This window comes from Natator depressus, chromosome 16 (assembly GCF_965152275.1).
Source record: "Natator depressus isolate rNatDep1 chromosome 16, rNatDep2.hap1, whole genome shotgun sequence".
NCBI lineage: Eukaryota > Metazoa > Chordata > Testudines > Cheloniidae > Natator > Natator depressus.
Genome location: NC_134249.1, coordinates 21556458 through 21577413, shown reverse-complemented (window position 1 = coordinate 21577413; position 20956 = coordinate 21556458). Strand labels below are relative to the sequence as shown.

Here is a 20956-nt window from a genome sequence, read left to right as displayed (position 1 = left end):
TATAATTTCATAATTAAAGAATGCATTTGGGAGTCAGCATGCCTGACTTGTGGTCCTTTCTTTATCACTGACTCGAGAGCTGTGGGTGCTTAGTTCCCTTGAAATCAGGCCATGAGCCTCTTTTGGACTCTGTTTACCTATTTACAAAATGACTTTAATAATTCCTGATTCACAGGGCTATTGTGAAGTTTACTTGATTAATGACGAAGGGCTTTTAGATGCTGAATAAAAGGCATTGTACAAAACATTATCAGAATGTTTGTTGGTATTAAATCTTCGTATGCACTTTATATAATTTTTAGCTAAAAACTGCAGATGCAAGTCTATCAGAAGAAAATCAGGCTACTGGAAACTATGAAGCAAAAGCATACTCATCGCTCAGCAAAAGTTATCTGTACATTGACTGGGCTTCAAACCATAAACTACTACGTGTGGGGGATTATATAAGCATTAAAGTGTATCCACATAGCCACTATATTCATAAAATACATTGCTACAGCTATTTGGTAAGTAACAGATGTATTTTCACATTAAAACATTGTTTTGTAATTTAGTACAAGGTGCCAAATCGACAGCACTAGAGAGATCAAAGTCCTATATTTAACCGCAGAACAGGGTCTGTTCAGACAGCGACACACATTTCCCCCATTGCTCCTGTATTACACCTTAATTTTGACATGGGGAGAACTTGTAAAAATGAGAGGAAAAATCAGTCTGCATTTGTATCAGCATTGTGTTAATTGCTTGTCAGCAGCCTCAAGTACACTGTAGCTCACGAAAGCTTATGCTCAAATAAATTTGTTAGTCTCTAAGGTGTCACAAGTACTCCTTTTTCTTTTTGTGAATACAGACTAACACGGCTGCTACTCTGAAACTTGTGAAGTAAGTGTGCCACAGAACTTCAACATTTCAAAAATGCAGCAGTGGGCAGCAGCAAAGGGCTTGTAGACTTGATTTTTTGACAGTTTCCTGATTGAAGACCCTCATTCAGCAAACACTAAGACACATGCTTACTTCTCTTGGAAGTCATACACTCATGTAGGGAAATAGTTCATGATCCCAGCACCAAGAATCTTCTCAGTAGCGCTGTGTGTGTTTGTATATGGTTGATTAGAGCAAGATTATGGGCACTCATCAAGACAGCATTTGCAGTGCATATCCACTTCTGTTTGGGAATGGGGAGTTATGTCCTTTTCCTTGCACTGTCTAAATTTGGTCCATTGAACAGGGGAAGATAAACTTCCCCACACTGCCAGCAAATACTTGATATATTAGACTCCTCATTTTTTTCAGGTACACTATTACATTGTATCTGAGGGCTTATAGGACGATGTACAGGATAAAAAAGTGCTACTTTCAGTTGTATTACAATCTGTTTATATTAAAACAAACAATACTATTTCAATTGACACAACTCTCTTTTACATTAATTTAAGGTAGACTACATTAAACATCTCAAATGCTTGATTCTTCGTATGCTCTGAATTCAAGATAAAGTTGCCAGTTTTACATGCTGTTGTGAGGCTTAATTTATGTTTACAAAGTGATTTGAGTTCATGTAAAAATCAATACAAAAGGGCAAAAGTATTTCTAAAAGTAAGATTTGACTTTTTGAATTTCCTTTTTGTTATTTTTCACCAGTTAAGATACACAAATAATATATTATCTACAATCTTTCTCTTTGCCAAAGTGACTTTTCTAGGGAGTCAGGAACACTTGCTGGGACTAGTTTCTTTCTTTTTTGTTTTCTCCCCCCCTCCCCATTTTATAGATATTATCCAAAGGGAAAATAGTAAGTTTTGGAACTCAGGAGAGGATTATGAGCTCAGATTATGAAAATCTAAGCTTTCAGTTAACGCAAGAAATGGTTCCTTCAGCCCGTCTCCTTGTCTACTACATTGTCACTGGAGAGGAAACTGCAGAATTAGTAGCTGATTCAGTTTGGCTGAATATAGAACAGAAGTGTGGGAATAGCCTCCAGGTGAGTGTATGAGTCTGTGTATTAAAAGTTCCATAAACATTCTCAAATTAAGTGGTCCATTTGTTTTATCATCAAAATTCTACCCTCAGAGCTGCACAGTTTCTCTAATGTTTTCCCAAAATGTTAAAGTGTCAGCCTTCAAATCTCTTAATTATTTTTTAAGTAACTGTGACTGGAGAGCTGCACTGAAGTTACTCAATTCAGGCAAACTGCAAAGAATGGGGCAGACAATCTCCAAAGCTAGTTGATATTCCTATTCTTAGATTTACCAAACCAGCACAAAACAGCTTCTATAATACCTTACTGGTTACCCAGAAGCCAACTGCACAGATCCCTTAAAGTCTTAGACCTCCACCCAGACACCCAAGTCAAATATGATGAAAATCTAATTCATCATATACATTCTACCAGTCCCAAAGGATCAGACACATTACCTCCGAGGTTAATGAATATTCCAGATCTTACCGAAATACATGCTTAAAGCCAATCCTTATTAACTAAACTAAAATTTATTCAAAAAGAAAAGAGAGAGAGAGTATTGGTTAAAAGAGCAGTATGCATACAGACATGAGTACAGTTCTTAGATCAGATTCATAGTAGAGAGGGTGAGCTTTGTAGCTGCAAAGAATTCTTTCAGAATTAGTCCATAGATTATGGTCCAGTGTTTATATTCAGGGTGATCCAGATGGGACTGGAGATCTCAGTGTTATGACTCAAGCTTCCCCTGCATGAAGCATCAAGCAGATCTGAGATAAAAAGGATCAGGACCCAAGAGACCTTTATATAGTTCCAGGCCTTCTCTTGACAACTCGGAGTCCTTAAGTGAACAATAGGCAATCATGGAAACTTTGAAGTAGACCTATTTCCTAAGCGTCACTAGTAATTAGCTACAGGGATTTATATAAGGCAGTTGCCCGTTTTCCACCATTTGCAGGTGATTTGCTAGACTTTTCAAAGAAAGATGAATACAGTGATATTACTATATAGTTCATTTAAATGTTAAGTTTTCCTTTTGATCTCTGAATTAACAGAATACAGCATAGACAGGGACTGTTTGGTTACATTGTTAACCTCTAACATGATATAAGTACACACACACAATTAGTCTCACCTCTAATTTCTAACAATGCAGGTTTGCATTTCAAAGTTCTAGCCTATCTGACATGGAATGGCCCTAACTACCTTTTACTTACTTTTCTAACGCTTGTCTAAAGGTTGAATTTGTGTCATTTATCCTGCGGGATGTTTAACCCTTTCTGGACATGCGTCACAGTAACCCATATTTGTTTTCCTTTTATAGGTTCAGTTATTATCAAACGAACACTCTCATAAGCCGGGCAAGGTTATATCAATTAACATGAAAACCCAGTTCAGTTCTTTTGTTGCTTTGTCGTCTATCGATGAGGCAATATATGGAATCACAGGAACAAGAAAGAAGTCTATGGAAAGAGTTAAGTAATAGTCACAAAATATAGTGGTAGTTTAAAAGTTTGTGTTATGTTGCATGCATTCAGAAGGCTTGGTGATGGGATTTAGAGCCTTTCACCTCTAGGTTACTAGTTCAAATCCAGCTGAGGTCAGTAGTAATCAAAAATAGTTGCCTTTCAATTATTGTTTGCCCTATGGAAATGAGTTGTGGGGCTTAGCCCAGTTCTCATCATCAAAAAATCCACAGTGATTGGCTCTGTTTTTGGAGAGCTCAATGGTTGAATAGGCATAGAGACTGAACTCCCCTCCTCAGTCCTAGTAGTGATTTCTGCAGGTCAGGTTTTTAAGCCACACTGGTAGAGTAGTAAGGTGGAAGCTCATATTGCTGTCGCATGTAATGTTCTTGTTCAGTAGATAACCTAGGATTTCTGTTTTCACAGATTTATGTAGAATTCACTTCACCTGCAGCTGAAAGAATGCCACCTCAGGGGTGAAAGGTAGCAGCTGTTTAACATTTTACAACAGCACTACACAACAGTTTAGTACAAGAAGAGAAAAATAACAAATGTGTTTTTGTGAGACAAGGTGGGTGAGGTAATATCTTTTACAGGACCAAATTCTGTTGGTGAGAGAGACAAGCTTACACAGAGCTCATCTTCAGATCTGGCAATTTTCCTTAGAGCGTCACAGCTAAATACAAGGTGAGTAAGATTCCCAGACTTGAAGAAGAGCTCTGTGTAAGCTTGAAAGCTTTTCTCTCTCTCCAACAGAAGTCAGTCCAATAAAAGATATTACCTCACCCACCTTGTCTCTCTCAGATCCTGGGACTGACATGGCTATAACAACACTGAATACAATGTATTTCTGTGTCAGTCTTATATCATTTTACTGGCTAAATGACTTATTAATCCGCACAGGTCCATAATGCTCCCTTCAGTCATATAATATATTTCACATTGAAATTAGCTCCTCGCTTACTTTTTTCAACAGGTACTGTTAGATTTGGAAAAGAGTGATCTTGGATGTGGTGCTGGAGGAGGGCAGAACAATGTTGATGTATTCCGATTAGCTGGGCTTACATTTCTAACCAATGCTAATGCAGATGATTCTAAAGTAGCAGGTACTTATCCTTTACACATGAAAGTTCAAATCTGTTTTTCTACAAGTAGCATAGCTCACAATTATTATGTTGGAGCTTAATTATACAGTGAGGAAGAATAATGTTGGAATCATTGTCTCATAAATACAAATGCAGTAAGGATTGTAATTATGGTAAAAAAATACATATTTTAGATTCTAGGGCCTAGAGTGCCTCATTGCAATTAGAAAAAGCAGTGGACAAAGCAAGCAGCTGCCAAACGATGTTATAAGGGAGCATTGCGCAACTTTAAACAAGCATGTTCCCTAATTGATCAGCAACTTAACAATAAAACAGCATTAACCGGAGCAACTTTAAGTGAGGAGTTACTGTATGTTGAACAGGACTGGTCCCAGTTCAGACCCATGAGGGACACCACTATTTACCTCTCTCCATTCTGAAAACTGACCATTTATTCCTACCCTTTGTTTTCTATCTTTTAACCAGTTACTGATCCATGAGAGGACCTTCCCTCTTGCACCATGACTGCTTACTTTGTTTAAGAGCCTTTGGTGAGGGACCTTGTCAAAGGCTTTCTATGTGTCTGACAATTTTGTTCTTTACTGTAGTTTCAACCAGTTTGCCCAGTACCGAAGTTAGGCTTAATGGCCTGTAATTGCCGGGATTGCCTCTGGAGCCTTTTTTAAAAAATTGGCATCACATTAGCTATCCTCCAGTCATCTGGTATAGAAGCTGATTTAAATGATAGGTTAAATACCACAGTTAGTAGTTCTGCAAAACAAAACTTGCCAAACTCACAGATCAGTCCTATAGTATACTTTCACTGGTTTATTTTAATGCTGGAATGAGTTAGTGGAAAAAAATATTATAACATGTTCTTGGGGTTTTTTTAACAGACGAAAGTTGTAAAGCAATTGTAAGACCAAGAAGATCCAGCTTTGAAGAGGAAATACAAAACAGAGGTGCTCCAAAAGTTTTGCTTGAATATATGAAAAAAAGAGGCTGTACATTAGAAATCAGAAATATGAAGGTTTAAATTTTGAGTGTGCACAGGAAGAGCTAGATTGCAGTGTCATTGTTCAGATTTGTCAGAGGACCCATATCAGAAAAGCTCTTAAACACATGCTTCACTTGAAGTCAGTGGGACTTAAGCGCATTATTAAAATTTAAGCAATTGCTTAAGTTCCTTGCTGAATCATGGCCACAATACAAATTAACAACATGACAATCTGTCCCAATCTTGACCTACGCGTAGGGGTGGAAGAGTGTTTTGTCCTTTTGCCCTTTAAATGTTTGGCCTCTCTGCTCACAAGGTCTGCCAGTTGTACTGGTGGCATTTCTAATATGGATACGATCCATTAAGGATTGGACTGAGACCACCAATTCATGCAACATAGGCGAGAAAAACATAGTTATGGTTTTTGTGGCTGACTTTTTCTTTTGAAATGTCATTTCCATCATTTTTCCTTATTTGTTTTAAAATTTTGATTCACAATAATATGGAGAGGTCACTTTGAACACTGGGATTTTTAAAAATGACAAATTTAATTTCTTCCTGAAAGCTACACATTTATCATGGTTGTACATGATTGCCTGAATGATTGAAAATTTACTTCATTATGACCAGTTACAGCAATTTGTTTAAAAGTATTTTATCTCAAGGAAGGGATTATGTAAGATATTTTATTATTATTTCAGCATCCAGATATTTGCATCCAGAGATTCGGAAGTGCTGTATGGGTGGAGTAAAAGAATCTCCTCTCAAAGAGACTTGCAGTCAGAGAGTTGAGCGTATTAAGAGTCATCCTAGGTGCATAAAAGCATTCAAGGATTGCTGTGAATTTGCAACAAAACTACGGGAGAGTGGGACCTACAAAGTTTTAATATTGGCAAGAATGCGTAAGTTTCAAACTGTCTGTGAATGTATACATACATTTATGAGGGTGTATATGGTTGTTTTAGGATAATGACAGCCTTCTTGTAAGAACATTAAAATCCATTTTTTTATTTTAACGAGAAAAACAGAAGCAAAGATTCTAGGCTGTATGATCACAGAAGTCAAAAACAGTGATTTTTGAGGTTGAGAGTGGAAAGCCTTAGGAATCTCTGAATTGCTTGCTTTGTTTGTTCTTTTCAGATTTTAAGGCTCTACTGGAATTGGACAAGGCAGAGATTCGTAGCTACTTCCCTGAAAGCTGGTTATGGGAAGTCCACCAAGTTCCTCCAGGGTACTATAATCTGAACCATTTAATGTCATCTGACTTGCAATAGCTCAGTTGTTGCATAGAATCTGAGGTGCCCCATTTTCTGAAGTAGGATATCCGTCTCTTATTGAAAGCCTCTCTCAATACAGAGAAAGAAACCCTAATTCACTCCCCTACTGTTGACTGAGGGAAGTGATCATGCTGCCTACTTTAGTCCTTGTGGAAGGTGTAACTGAAGCATGGGTAAGGCATACCCATGCTAGCTAGATTAAAATTAGTACAGGTATGCCTTTCCATGCTACAATTACACTTTCACTTGCAGTGTTGACATACCCTCGGTGGAGAGGGTTCATATTGACTCACAAGGGGGCAAATACCTTTGCTATGAATTTGCAGGGTTTTTAGACTGACCGTATTTTTTAAAGAGGTTTTTTTAAGTTTTCCTGCCCTCCTCCCATGATTTGAATTCTTATATCGTTTCTTAGAATTGTATATTTATTCCATTTTTAAAAATATTGTTAAGAGAACATTAAAGCACTCCAAAGTTAGGAAATGCCAGAATTAAGATAGTCTGTGCAACTTAAATTCTATCCTCTTGTGCATATGCATTATGATACTGCCCTTAACTATAAGAACTGTAGGCTGGTGGCCTGTCTACCCACTCCAGGAATATGAACACAAAGCTACTCCCTGGACCAAAGTAGGCTGCTGGATCCCAGAGTCCTTTCCCTGTATGTCTCTCCATTCAGTGTCAGCTAGCGACATCACCCTCCTTTCCAGAGTTCCTCTCCCCAACTGAGCCACTTGCTGGCTCTTATATTCACTTGATCAGTCTCAGTTGGAAGGTAGATGATCAATCACTGGTGAGGCTGGGCCCGACTCCCCTTGACATTTTTTCCATTATGTCTCTGTGCAGGAAACTGACCACCTATTCCCAGAGTGTCAGGCCCCAGCTCTCTTTTTGTTCATATTAGTTCAAAAAACTCTCTGATTTCTGCAAGGCCAACCAATACCAAGCCTAATCAGACAAAAATGTGTTCAGTGTTCTAAGTCAACAGCTCTAGGTCTCCTGTACAGCTTATCTGAACCTTTGACCCTGCAAACTCTTCTGGGCAGAGGCTGTCTTTACCTGTGTGTTGTATAGTGCTGAGCCAAATGTTGGAATTAACAACAATAATAATAATAATAATTTATAAAATTTACTAATTCTCAAAAACCATTTGTAATGTAGATCAAAGGCCCTTTCAGTGACTCTGCCTGATTCTCTGACTACATGGGAAATACAAGGTGTTGGCATTTCAGATAAAGGTAAGCATTGCGACCTCAGTATGGGTAACCAAAATAATTAGTGAGCTTTTGGATTTAGTTTTCTTTTCCAAGACATTTTCCTTTCATAAGAATGGCCATACTGGGTCAGACCAAAGGTCCATCTAGCCCAGTATCCTGTGTTCCAACAGTGGCCAATGCCAGGTGACCCAGAGGGAATTAACAGAACAGGGAATCATCAAGTGGTCCATCCCCTGTCGCCCATTCCTAGCTTCTGGCAAACAGAGGCTAGGGACACTATCCCTGTCCATCCTGGCTAAAAGCCATTGATGGACCTATCCCCCATGAACTTATCTAGTTCTTTTTTGAACCCTGTTATAGTCTTGGCCTTCACAACATCCTCTGCAAATTTTGCCACCTCACTCTTTACCCCTTTTTCCAGATCATTTATGAATATGTTGAACAGGACTGGTCCCAGTGCAGACCCCTGGGGGACACCACTATTTACCTCTCTCCATTCTGAAAACTGACCTATTCCTACTCTTTGTTTCCTATCTTTTAACCAGTTACCAGTCCTTGAGAGGCTCATCCCATGACAGCTTACTTGGCTTCAGAGCCTTTGGTGAGGGACCCTGTCAAAGGCTTTCTGAAAATCTAAGTACACTATATCCACTGGTTCCTCCCTGTCCACATGCTTGTTGACCCCCCTCAAAGAATTCTAGTAGATTGGTGAGGCATGATTTCTCTTTACAAAAACCATGTTGACTCTTCCAAAACAAATTATATTCATCTATGTGTTCGACAATTTTGTTCTTTACTATAGTTTCAACCAGTTTGACCGGTACTGAACTCAGTCTTACTGGCCTGTAATTGTCGGGATCACCTCTGGAACTCTTTTTAAAAATTGGCGTCACATTAGCTTCCTCCAGTCATCTGGAACCGAAGCTGATTTAACTGATAGGTTACAAACTACAGTTAGTAGTTCTGCAATTTCACATTTGAGTTCCTTCAGAACTCTTGGGTGAATACCATCTGGTCCTGGTGGTTTATTACTGTTTAGTTTATCAATTTGTTCCAAAATCGCCTCTAATGACACTTCAATCTGGGACAGTTTCTCAGACTTGTCACCTAAAAAGAATGGGTCAGGTTTGGGAATCTCCCTCACATCCTCATGCGTGAAGACTGATGCAAAGAATTCATTTAGTTTCTCTGCAATGGCCTTATCGTGCTTGAGTGTTCCTTTAGCACCTCCCTTGTCCAGTGGCCCCACAGGTTGTCTTGCCGGCTTCCTGCTTCTGATGTGCTTAAAATTTTTTTTTGCTATTACTTTGGGAGTCTTTGGCTAGCTGTTCTTCAAATTCCATTTTGGCCTTCCTAATTATATTTTTACATTTCATTTGGCAGAGTTTATGTTCCCTTCTATTTTCCTCGCTAGGATTTAACTGCCACTTTTAAAAGGATGCCTTTTTGCTTCTCACTGCTTCTTTTACTTTGTTGTTTAGCCACGGTGGCACTTTTTTGGTTCTCTTACTATGTTTTTTAATTTGGGGTATACATTTAGGTTGAGCCTCTGTTATGGTGTCTTTAAAAAGTTTCCATGCAGCTTGCAGGGATTTCACTTTTGTCCTTGTACCTTTTAATTTATGTTTAACTAGCCTCCTCATTTTTGTGTAGTTTCGCTTTCTGCTACAGTGTTGGGCTGCTGTGGTGTTTTCCCCACCACAGGAATGTTAAATTTAATTATATTATGGTCACTTTTACCAAGCGGTCCAGCTATATTCACCTCTTGGACCAGATCCTGTGCTCCACTTAGGACTAAATCAAGAATTGCCTCTCCTCTGGGGGGGTTCTGGGACTAGCTGCTCCAAGAAGCAGTCATTTAAGGTCTCAAAAAACTTTATCTCTGCATTCCGTCCTGAGGTGACATGTATCCAGTCAATATGGGGATGAGGGATTTCAACTATTATTATTGAGTTTTTTATTTTAATAGCCTCTCTAATCTCTCTGAGTATTTCATAGTCACTATCACTATCCTGGTCAGGTAGTCAGTAATATATCCCTACTGCTTTATTCTTATTATTAGAGTATGGAATTACTATCCATAGAGATTCTATGGTACAGTTTGGTTCATTTAAGATTTTTACTTTGTTTGATTCTATGCTTTCTTTCACATATAATGCCACTCTCCGACCAGCACAACCTGTTCTGTCCTTCCAATATATTTTGTACCCTGATATTACTGTGTCCCACTGATTATCCTCATTCCACCAAGTTTCTGTGATACCTATTATATCAATATCCTCATTTAATACAAGGCACCTCACCCATCTTATTATTTAGACTCCTAGCATTGGTATATAAGCACTTTAAAAACTTTTCACTTTTTAGCTGTCTGCCATTACATGATGTAATTGAATGGGACTTTTTTCATTTGGCTGTTTCTCATCAGATCCTACCCATATTTTATCATCTTCCATCCTCTCGTCCTTACTAGGTCATAGAGAATCTCCATCAATAGATCCTCCACTAATGGATGTCGCTGTCCGAACCATGTGCTCCTCCACACCTATCGGCTTTCCCCCAGTCCTTAGTTTAAAAACTGCTCTATGACCTTTTTAATATTAAGTGCCAGCAATCTGGTTCCATTTTGGCTTAGGTCAAGCTCATCCGTCCTGTATAGGCTCCCCCTTTCCCAAAAGTTTTTCCAGTTCCTAATAAATCTAAATCTCTCCTTCCTACACCATCGTCTCATCCATGCATTGAGACCCTGCAGTTCTGGCTGTCTAACTGGCCCTGTGTGTGGAACTGGAAGTATTTCAGAGAATGCTACCATGGAGGTCCTGGACTTCAATCTCTTACCTAGCAGCCTAAATTTGGCCTCCAGGACCTCTCTCCTATCCTTCCCTATGTCACTGGTACCTACATGTACCACGACCACCGGCTCCTCCCCAGCACTACACATAAGTCTATATAGATCAGTGGTTCTCAAACTTTTGTCCTGGTGACCCCTTTCAAATAGCAAGCCTCTGAGTGCGACCCCCATTTTATAAATTAAAAACACCTTTTTATATATTTAACACCATTATAAATGCTGGATGCAAAGCGGGGCTTGGGGTGGAGGCTGACAGCTCGTGACCCCCCCCATGTAATAACCTCACGACCCCCTGAGGGGTCCCGACCCCCAGTTTGAGAACCCCTGATCTAGATGTCTCGAGAGATCCAAGATTCTCTTTTCCTTCCCTACTAATATATAATTTAGCTGAACATTCCCCCTTGATCATCAGTATCATGGGAAAACTGGTCCTAGAGGCTTGGAATGCTGAAAGTATCCTGGCCTATCTGATATATAGTCTTCATGTTTGCTGGCCAGATATCTCTTGGAATGCCAGGAACAGAAACTAATACTATGTATTATTTGCAAGAGAGTGCTATTCTTTAGCCCTGTTGGTTCATGAAGTATTATACATTAAAATCATCATATTTTGGTTACCTTCTTTTGTGTTTACTCTTTGTTTAATTCTGGCTTGATTTGACCACTATCTGTAAAACTGTAAGCACCACAACCAATTTTATACACCATCTGAAAACTTCTAATCCTATTTGTCAAATAGAATAAATCATCAACCTTTGATGCTATGAATCTGTGAGAATCTTTTATGCAAAAGCGTTGTGGAAATTATTTTTGGGTGGCCAGAAAGAAAGACTGTAATCAGAATAATCTGATTTTAAATCATGTCATCTAGTTTACTGGTTTTTTTTTTTCAATATGCTTGTTGTTTGAATATTTGTTATGTACTTCTCAGAAGTTAAATTTTTTTTAAAAATGTTAATACTTCTGCCTTGGCTGCAGTTCTGTTTTACAGTTGTCATATAGGAGGCTAAAGAGAAAAAGAAAATTCTGCAATAAGATCTCGAGAGGAAGTGACTTAATTGCTTGAAGAGAGGGGGGAGCAGAGAGTTTGTGATAGATGGGGTAGTACAGCTGAAAGAGAAAATCTTAGCACTAGGAAGGAGAGAACTGAGAAGAAGTCAGAGTAGGAGGACTGGAGTGAGCACAAGGAATTAGGCAGATAGCAACTCAGAAAGAGAAAGTGGAGCGAGTCCCTGATGATTTCAGAAAACCCAAGATGACAATTTCAAAGTAGATTTTGTAATTTGATAGGAAACCAGAAAGGTGACAAGGGTGTGAGGAGTGATATGGACCTGCTTCTTGGAATGAGAGACTAGTCTGCATAAAATGTGTGCTTCTGCTTATATCATATTGTGCTATTATGTTTTTAATTCTTCCTAGGCATATGTGTTGCTGATGCACTCCAAGTGCAGGTTTTAAAAGATGTTTTCATGAGCATGCATATACCTTATTCTGTTGTGCGTGGAGAACAAATTGAGTTAAAAGGATCTGTTTACAACTACAGAAATTCCAGAACGATGGTAATTTGTGGATTTTCTGAATTTTATATAAGTAGTATTATGATGAACTGACAAAGGATTTGTTTCTGCAAGTATCCAGTCAGTATGCATGAGTCAGGATTCTCCAATTGTTAAAAAATGCAGCATTGTACTTCATAATTTAATTTATTTGCTTCCTGTAGCGCCCATCACATTCTATTTGGGCACAGTTTGAAAGTTTTATTAAAAAATCAACTGCGCCCAGGCAGAACCAATAGCTATGCTTATAGAATATCCTGGTGTGTGGCCTAGCCAGTTCTCAATGGTAGGTGGTGAAAAAGGGAAGCCAAAATGGCATAAGTGGAACTGACACATGAAATGACTTTCACTTAATTCTGAAGCCAGCTCCCAATGTACTCTAGTGAACAGAATCATGGATGGAATTTCTACGTATTAGCTTCCTGAACTGAGGGGGCAGCGCTCTTGATCAAATCCGGAAAAAACTTTCGGACTCAAGAATAAACAATTTTATACATCAAGAAATGCACTAATCTTTGCATCTTTCTGCTTCACTCCCTTTTCTAGTCCTTCCCTCCCACTGGTCAGGCACAGACTACATGTTTGAGCGCCCACAGTGTTAGCTTTGGTAGAAAGAACCTTGGACAGGACAGGGAAGAAGGGGTCAGTTCAGCAGAAGCAGCATTCAGCAACATTATGAAGTTTTCTCTTTCTGTAGCATCCACCTTCTCTCATGTAAAAGTACAGTGCACAAAATATTTTTTTTAAAGATGGCTGCTGTACTAATAGGATGTCCCATTTATCACCCTCACCTCCTTGCTTGGATGTTGTATCTCTTTTCCTTTCTCTTTGTCTGTCTGTCTTTTTAAACTGTATGCTCTTTCGGGCATAGGGACTGCATCTTTCTCTGTGTTTTGAAATTACATAGCAACTTTTGTGTTCTATCCTAATATAAATATTAAAAAATAAATAATATAACGCTTCTGCTCAAAATTTGAGTTTGAAATTTCAAGTGGAGGGTGGTTTTCTTGGTTACAAATTTTTGAAAGCAAATAAATAATGTTGCCTGGAGATTTAATAGAAAAGCAAAATTTTAGGGATGAAAAACACCCTGAAACAGAACAATGAAATTTTACAGAAAAATGTTGCAAAGAAAAGTTATATGCAACTGTATATATGATGCCTAGCGCTATGGCTCCCTGATCCTTGGTTAGGGCCTCTGTGCGCTACTATAATGCAAATAACAACAATAATAATAACGTTAATCACTTTTACACATTGCTAACAATAGTAAAATTGTTTAGCGTTATCTAACGCTCAATGTAAAATTTATTTTAATCTTTTAAAATCTTCTCTGATGTTTCAGTTCTGTGTTAAAGCAACAGTTGGAGATGGAATCTGTTTGTTCGAAGGCTCTGCAAGTGCTCAGCAAGGGTTACAGAGTTGTCAATTTCAGAACCTAGATGGTTATTCTGTCGCATCAGTTACATTCAGAATACTCCCTCTGGAACTAGGTCTTCATACAATCAACTTTACATTGATGACTGAACAGAACAGTGAAGTTTTAGTGAAAACATTGCGTGTGGTGGTAAGACCAAAACCTTCCTTAGAACTCTTTTTGAATAGATTCAGTCATAATAAATGGATGGTATTTTATAAATATATGAAATCAGAATATGAACATGACTGCATTTGATTTATGAAATCCAGGAATCATATGTAATTTACTTGTGTTTAAAAAGTGCTTATCAGTCTTTTGGGTGCTGTAAAATAACAAACAATACACCTGCAAATAGTCTTGTCATTCTGTTTAACAGATCTACCAGTAGCAGCAGTTGTTAATCTCCATTCTGATGTGTATATAAAAGGCATAAAACATTTGCCTGATCCTGCAGTCCTTTCTCATATAAAACGCTCATTGACTTCATTGAGAGTTATGCCATGATGCAACTTCAGGATTGGGCCCTTATGTATTTACTTTTTTAAATGTATGGATTACAATGGTTGACAACTAGTAGGCAAATAGGTGTAAATATGATGTATGTAGCTTGTAACTTAAAATAAGCAAATAGAGTATAGAATATTGATGATGTGCTTTGCATCAGTATTTTAAATACTTAAATACATTTATTGTAAAGATATATTTATTATAGTTTTATAATTCCCATAAACTTTATTTACATCTGTTGCTAATTTTGGTTGAAGATTTTGTTTTGAAAACAAATGGCTGGGAGCAGCAGCAGCAAACCTTTAAACTGAGAATTAGACAAAGATTATGTGGGTCTGATTGTTTGATATTTTAAAATTATTGCTTTAGTCAGTGTGTTAAATTAAACAAAGTACTTTGATGTACTGCTTAGTTTTGGCCTCATCTTGATTGCAGCCAGAAGGTATTAAGAGAGAACTTCATGCAGGCTTTTCTCTGGATCCACAAGGTGTTTATGGTATGGAAAGTGATTTTGTATCTTATTACTTGTTCTTTTACTCTGCAATCTCAGACAAACATCAAAATCAATTCTTCTTCATGGCACAATGCTCACATATCTCTATTGTGAAATTGCATGCCCTAGCACACAGTAATGGAGTCCCTTTCAAAGTAGCTAGCCATTTTTTTTAGATTTTGATTAATTGGAATGATTAGGAACTCATATCTTATATGGCATGCAGACTTTGAGATTTTTCTAAATTTAGTTGTGCAGGAAAACCAACTACCAAGTGCTGCTTTCCCTAGAATAGAAAATAATCCAGTTTAATCAGAGATGAATTTATACCCCAGAGTTCTGATCAAGATTAGAACTTTTCTAAAGATCCAAGTATTAGTTTAATTTATTATGGAATTAGGTTCTGGATCTGAACTTTTTCAAAGTTTAGAGTTGTTTGGATCTGGATTTTAGACCCAACTCTAGTTTTCATGAGTTTTTGTGTTTGTTTGATAAATTGGCAAACAGCTGTGGCCCCAATCTGACCCAGCAGGGCTGCTAGGGTCTAAATTCTGCAATTACATAGGTAATGCTATAAATATGTTGAGATATATATGTATTTATTTCCAATTGCAGGTATAATCAGAAGACGACAAGAATTTCGATACAGGACACCATTAGATCTGGTCCCCAAAACGAAAATTGACAGGACTGTGAGTATAAAAGGTAAATGGAATGAAATGTTTGCAGTATTTTATGTTTAGTTTCTAGATACTACTTGCTCTCTTTCTTAATTTCCTTTTTTTCTGCTTTACCCACCTGACTATACTCTCAGGTTCTCTCTCTTTCTTTTGAGAAAAGGCTATTTAGACCAGCCTCTTCTTTAGAGATTATGTTGTCTTAAGCTCCTATCTTTATTAATAGATTTTAATAGAAAATGATTAGAGTATCTCTAAATGTTATGGGTCAAATTCTACCCTCAGATATACTTGCACAACTCCCAATTAAGTCAATAAGAGTTATGCCTGTATTTCTGAGGCAGCAATTAACCATGTTGTTTTTCTTCACAGGACAGCTTATGGGTGAAGTAATCTCTGCTGCTCTCAAACGTGAAGGTGTTCAGTTTCTTACTAATTTGCCCAAGGGCAGTGCAGAGGCAGAGCTCATGAGTATCGCTCCAGTATTTTATGTCTTTCACTACCTGGAAAAGTCCGATAACTGGAATTTACTTGGCCCTGAAACCATAACATCAAGAGTTAATATGAGGAGGAAGATGAAAGAAGGTAGAAAAACGTGGTCTTCAATTTCTGGTTTTATTTGAAAGTTCTAAGGACTTGCAGATACTGTTGGATAGGAAAGTTAATGTTTAAAATATTTGATGAAAATGTAATAAAGCTAATGTATTTTAAAAAAAATATTTTAAACTAAAACTGTGGGGTTAACTATGTTTCACATAATGTTTCTGTAGTGGCTGAACTACAAAATTGCTTGAACTGACACCTATGTTGCAAACCCTATAAAATATGATCTTATTTTATTTGGAAGCAGTAAAGTTTTAGTGGACATGCACAATTAGGGTAATTTAATATTATCTTTTTGAGTTGGAAGTTAACCATTTGCTGCTTTTTTAGAAACAAAACAATTAAAGGCCAGTTATCAAAGAGAGGTTAATTTTTCTTCTAAGTGAAGAAACGTAATTTGAATAGAAATCAGTGCTTCAGAAACACTAAGTCTGCTTTATGTATATCTTAGGTATTGTAAGCATCCTGTCATTCAGAAACAGAGACTTCTCTTACAGCATGTGGAAAGATGGGACATCCAGCACTTGGTGAGTTAAAATGATCATTTTATTACAGTGGATTTGAAAGGTTTGATTCAGTCCTGTGTTTCCACAGTGACTAATGTTTAAGGGCCTTATTTCATATTGCCATTAATGTGTGCACAGTACTCCATCAATGCCACTGTTAGTTCCACTTATGGATCATGGGCAACATTTTTGCCTAAGTATTTACAGGAAGAAGTGACTCTCAGTGACTAATTCCTGATGGTTCAGAGAAGGGTGGAAAATCTCCCACAGTATGCCAAGACTATTGTACAGTATTGTATTTAAGGAAAAATCACCGTCCTGTGCTCTGTAGAGATCAGCTCGCACACTGCAGCATGAGATTTGATTAACTTTATTTTAAATGCTAATTTAAAAATACTATTGATCATTGCTACCGGGTGCCTCTGTGGCTACCCAGTGTACCTCATTGCCTGGCCAGCTCATGCGTCCTCACAGACACACACACCAGGCTGTTACCTTTTGACCACCAGATGTGTACCATATATACTCTTTCATAAGCCAAATATTTTTGGTAAAAAAGTGATGCATCAAAGAGCAGGGGTCGGCTTATAAATGGGTCTACACCAAAATTTGATGATTTTAAACTCTATGAAATCATTGAATTGAATATCTAATACATTGTCATTTTGTTTATCTGAAGTGTCTGCAGGCATGGAGCCCCTCAGCTCCCTGTGGGCGCGGTTCGCCGTTCCCAGCCAATGGGAGCTGCGGGAAGTGGCGCCACTTCCCGCAGCTCCCATTGGCTGGGAACGGCGAACCACGGCCACAGGGAACTGAGGGGCTCCATGCCTGCAGACGCTCCAGGTAAACAAAACATCCCGACCCGCCAGTGGCTTACCCTGATGGGCTGGGAGCCAAAGTTTGCCAACTCCTGAAATATAGGGTCGGCTTATGAGAGGGTCATAAGGTTTTTACTGTTTTCACCTATCCACCTTGGGGGGGTCAGCTTATAAACCAACGGGCTAATGAACGAGTATATACGGTATTTATTCCTTCCTTGCAAAGTATAACCGTGTACTGCAATCTTATAGCAAGAGGAGGTTTCCCTACAGCCTTTGCTCTTCAGCCCAGTCTCATTGTCCATCTATATTGTAAAAAGGACAGGAGACTGTGCATGTGGTTTAATTAGGTCACAACTTAATGATTAATTTTCTGGGTTTACCTGGCAGATAAAAGTGTACAGTGTGGGTAATTCCGTGATCATTTTTATATACACCTGGAAGCTTCCATCAGTCTCCTCCTCTTACCATACTGGTCCCCAGCCAACCTGCTGCTGGGACCTTACAGTGCCCCCTCCTCAAATGAGGGTTAAGGTGGACTATAAAGGGGAGGGGTTGGCTCCCTGGCATGCCAGTCATAGGTGCCCTGAACACTCCCGTTTCCGCTCCTTTAATGCATACCTCCTTTAAATCCCTTTATCTGATCACTGTATCCCTTCTCTACAGAGTATCTGCATTGGACCTCCACCCCATATTTACATAATGAGTTGCCGCATTGTAGCTTAACTCCCATTCCATGTTCACCCTAGCTAAGTCCCCCCTGAACCCGCTGTGGAGAAGGTGGAAAAAAAAACCATACTATGCCTTGGTCAATCTGTTGGTGAGGGGAAAATTCCTTCTCAGGCCCCCAAGAAACGAACAGCTATTGCAGTGCCCACAGCGGATCCTGACCAAACCTGGTATTTCGCCACTTCCCTGGATGGGAGAATAGGTGCTTCTCCATCAGGTCCCGGTAAAAAGGGTTTCACCTGTCTGGTTTGTACTTATATCCATCCCTTGGGAGCGACAGGGTGGGGGATGGGTCAGTGTCCCCGCACTGACCTGCTCTGCGGCTGCTGCAAAAGTCACTCGTAGCCTCTCCACCCCTTAAAGAGGTGGACGTCTTTCCCCAGCAGACCAGACAATCCCCACCCCCTGACTTAAGTGCGGAGCAGTCACCCCCTGAGCTTTCCTTCTGAGCTCCCCCTTGCTTCCTGTTTCTTCCACTTATAGCCTCCTATCGTTAGCCCAGTGATTACAGGTGCTCATAATCCCCCGACAGAAAGCGTTTAATTGCTCCTAGCCTGCAGCCTTTTTCATGCTGTAGCCACATCAGCGACCAGGGTGCTACTAAGAGTGCCCTGTCAAAGTCATACCTTTGTCCAGCCATTCTGAAAGAGCTGCAACAAGGTTTAATTGACCCAAGGCAACATACAGTAAACCCAAATCTTAGTAATGCAAGTTTGTGCCTAAATAGGCGCTCTCTATCTATCTTGGTATTTTAAACTACCCCCAAAAAAATCATCTCACACACTGAACAAAACATCTATACTTTGCTCAATTTCCTTCACAGGTTGACAGCTTTTGCCTTAAGGATTTTTGGACAAGTTAGTCTGTATATTACTCTGGATCAAATTTCTGTTTGTAATTCAGTGTTATGGCTGATTGAAAATTGTCAAATGACAGATGGGTCATTCAAGGAACTTTCAAGTTATCAGCCAGTAAAACTACAGGTATGACAAGTGAACATATGTTTTATTTGTGCATATATTAAAGGCTCAAGTTGCTGTAAGGTACTCCATTATTTGATACACAAGCTGTTTTAGGCCCTGATTCAGCAAAGCATATAAGCGAGTACTTAAATGCTATGCTGAATCAGAGGTTTACAGATAATTTTGCTATAATTCACTGAGTTCTAATACATGTTCACACATCTCTTCTTCTAAAATCACTTTTACCGTAGCGCAGTCTTTCAAACTTCACTATATTTTTCAGGTACAGATACTTGTATGTTACTTCTTAGATACTGTGAAAGCAACATGTATATTGTCTTTTTCTAATCACGATATAAAAGTCCTGAAAAAATATTGGCTTGTCATTACTTTTACATGTATTTTTGATCTAGTCTGTCTGTATTTTTTTAAGTAAATTAACCTCTTCACAAAAGAAGACTTCTTTTCAGTGTAAAAATAAAATTGCTATTGGACTGATACTTCTTACAGAAATTTTTCTTCAGTTCCTCGCCTAAGTTGTAAAATATTCTTTTTATCAATTGACCGCATTGTTTCTAACTACCTTTATTTACATATTTGGATTTTTTTAGGGTACTTTGCCTAAAGAAGCCAAAGAAAAAACTTTGTATCTCACAGCTTTTTCTGTTATTGGACTTGCAAAGGCCATTCACTTATGCCCAACACAGGTATGTAATGCTTTCATTTCTCCAATGAGGCCACAGGCAATCATATTCTCGGCTTCTGTGTTCTGCTGTCCTTAGATTTCCTCCGTCTCCTTCCCCCCCAGTCCTGACCCAAAGGCAAGTCAGGATTGATCATAAGGATCTATGATTCTCTCTCAACCCAAACCACCCACAAACCAAAGCTCTTTTCTTTTATCATAAGAGTTACTTCCAGTGTCAAGTGTTAATATATACATGTTGATCTAGCCGTTAGTGAGCCACAGTGGTGATACAACTTCCAAAATAAGCAAAAGAACAAACCAGATCATTTACCTGGGGATTTGGTTGTAGAAGGTACTGTATAAATACATAATGTCTTGGTAATACAATAGATGATTATCCTTCCAATACATATAACCTCCTGTTCACCTTTTCAGAAAATCCAAGAAGCTAAAAATGCAGGAGAAGGGTATTTGCTGAAAAACGTGCAAGCTGCGGAAAGCACATTTACCTTGGCAATAGCTTCTTATGCTTTAGCTCTCATGGATTCAAACCATCCTGGTGCACGCTCAGCCTTTTCTGCACTGAAGAAGGAAGCTCTTGTAAAAGGTATGACTCAGTAAACTATCACTTCAACCTAAAGAACCTGTTACTGAAGTAGATGGTCTGTAGGTAAGTGAGCAAAGTTTGCAACACAGATGAACTTGACCATAAAGATTCTTTCAGATGAATTGAAATATTTAATAAGTTATAATACATGTTCTTCTTCAAGTGCTTGCTCATGTCGATTCCATTGTAGGTTTGCTCGCGCTCATGTGCGCAGTCGTCTGAGGCTTTTGCCTTAGTGGTATCCACAGGGCCGGCTGTGGCACCCTGTGGAGTGCTGCACTCATGCTGCGGTATATCAGGCATTGCTGTCCCTATGCCCTCTCAGTTCCTTCTTACCACCCATGGTGGTCAGTTGGCGTGCCTCTGTCCCTGGCTTCACAAGTGGCCAGTGATTTCTCTTCTAACTTCGCCTTGCGCTTCTAGCTGTAAATAGTTAATCATTTCATAGTGGCTGGCCACCACTTCCAGTTTACAGCGCTCCCCTTTGGCCTGTCCTCGGCTCCCAGGGTATTCACGAAATGCGTGGCACCGGTGGTGGCTTAC

The 20956-nt window shown here is 38.8% G+C and overlaps 1 protein-coding gene across 1 annotated transcript in view; it reads left to right on the top strand.

The window, feature by feature from the left end:
• Nucleotides 1-20956, top strand: part of C5 (complement C5) — a 51938-nt gene that overhangs the window by 15818 nt on the left and 15164 nt on the right. The window contains exons 12-28 of the mRNA XM_074973689.1: nt 303-506; nt 1772-1981; nt 3282-3431; nt 4400-4529; nt 5405-5470; nt 6207-6407; nt 6646-6736; nt 7944-8020; nt 12270-12409; nt 13752-13973; nt 14769-14829; nt 15442-15531; nt 15876-16088; nt 16558-16633; nt 18983-19142; nt 19733-19828; nt 20242-20413. Of these exons, the coding sequence (XP_074829790.1) occupies nt 303-506; nt 1772-1981; nt 3282-3431; nt 4400-4529; nt 5405-5470; nt 6207-6407; nt 6646-6736; nt 7944-8020; nt 12270-12409; nt 13752-13973; nt 14769-14829; nt 15442-15531; nt 15876-16088; nt 16558-16633; nt 18983-19142; nt 19733-19828; nt 20242-20413 (2359 nt within the window). The remainder of the gene's footprint in view (nt 1-302; nt 507-1771; nt 1982-3281; nt 3432-4399; nt 4530-5404; nt 5471-6206; nt 6408-6645; nt 6737-7943; nt 8021-12269; nt 12410-13751; nt 13974-14768; nt 14830-15441; nt 15532-15875; nt 16089-16557; nt 16634-18982; nt 19143-19732; nt 19829-20241; nt 20414-20956) is intronic.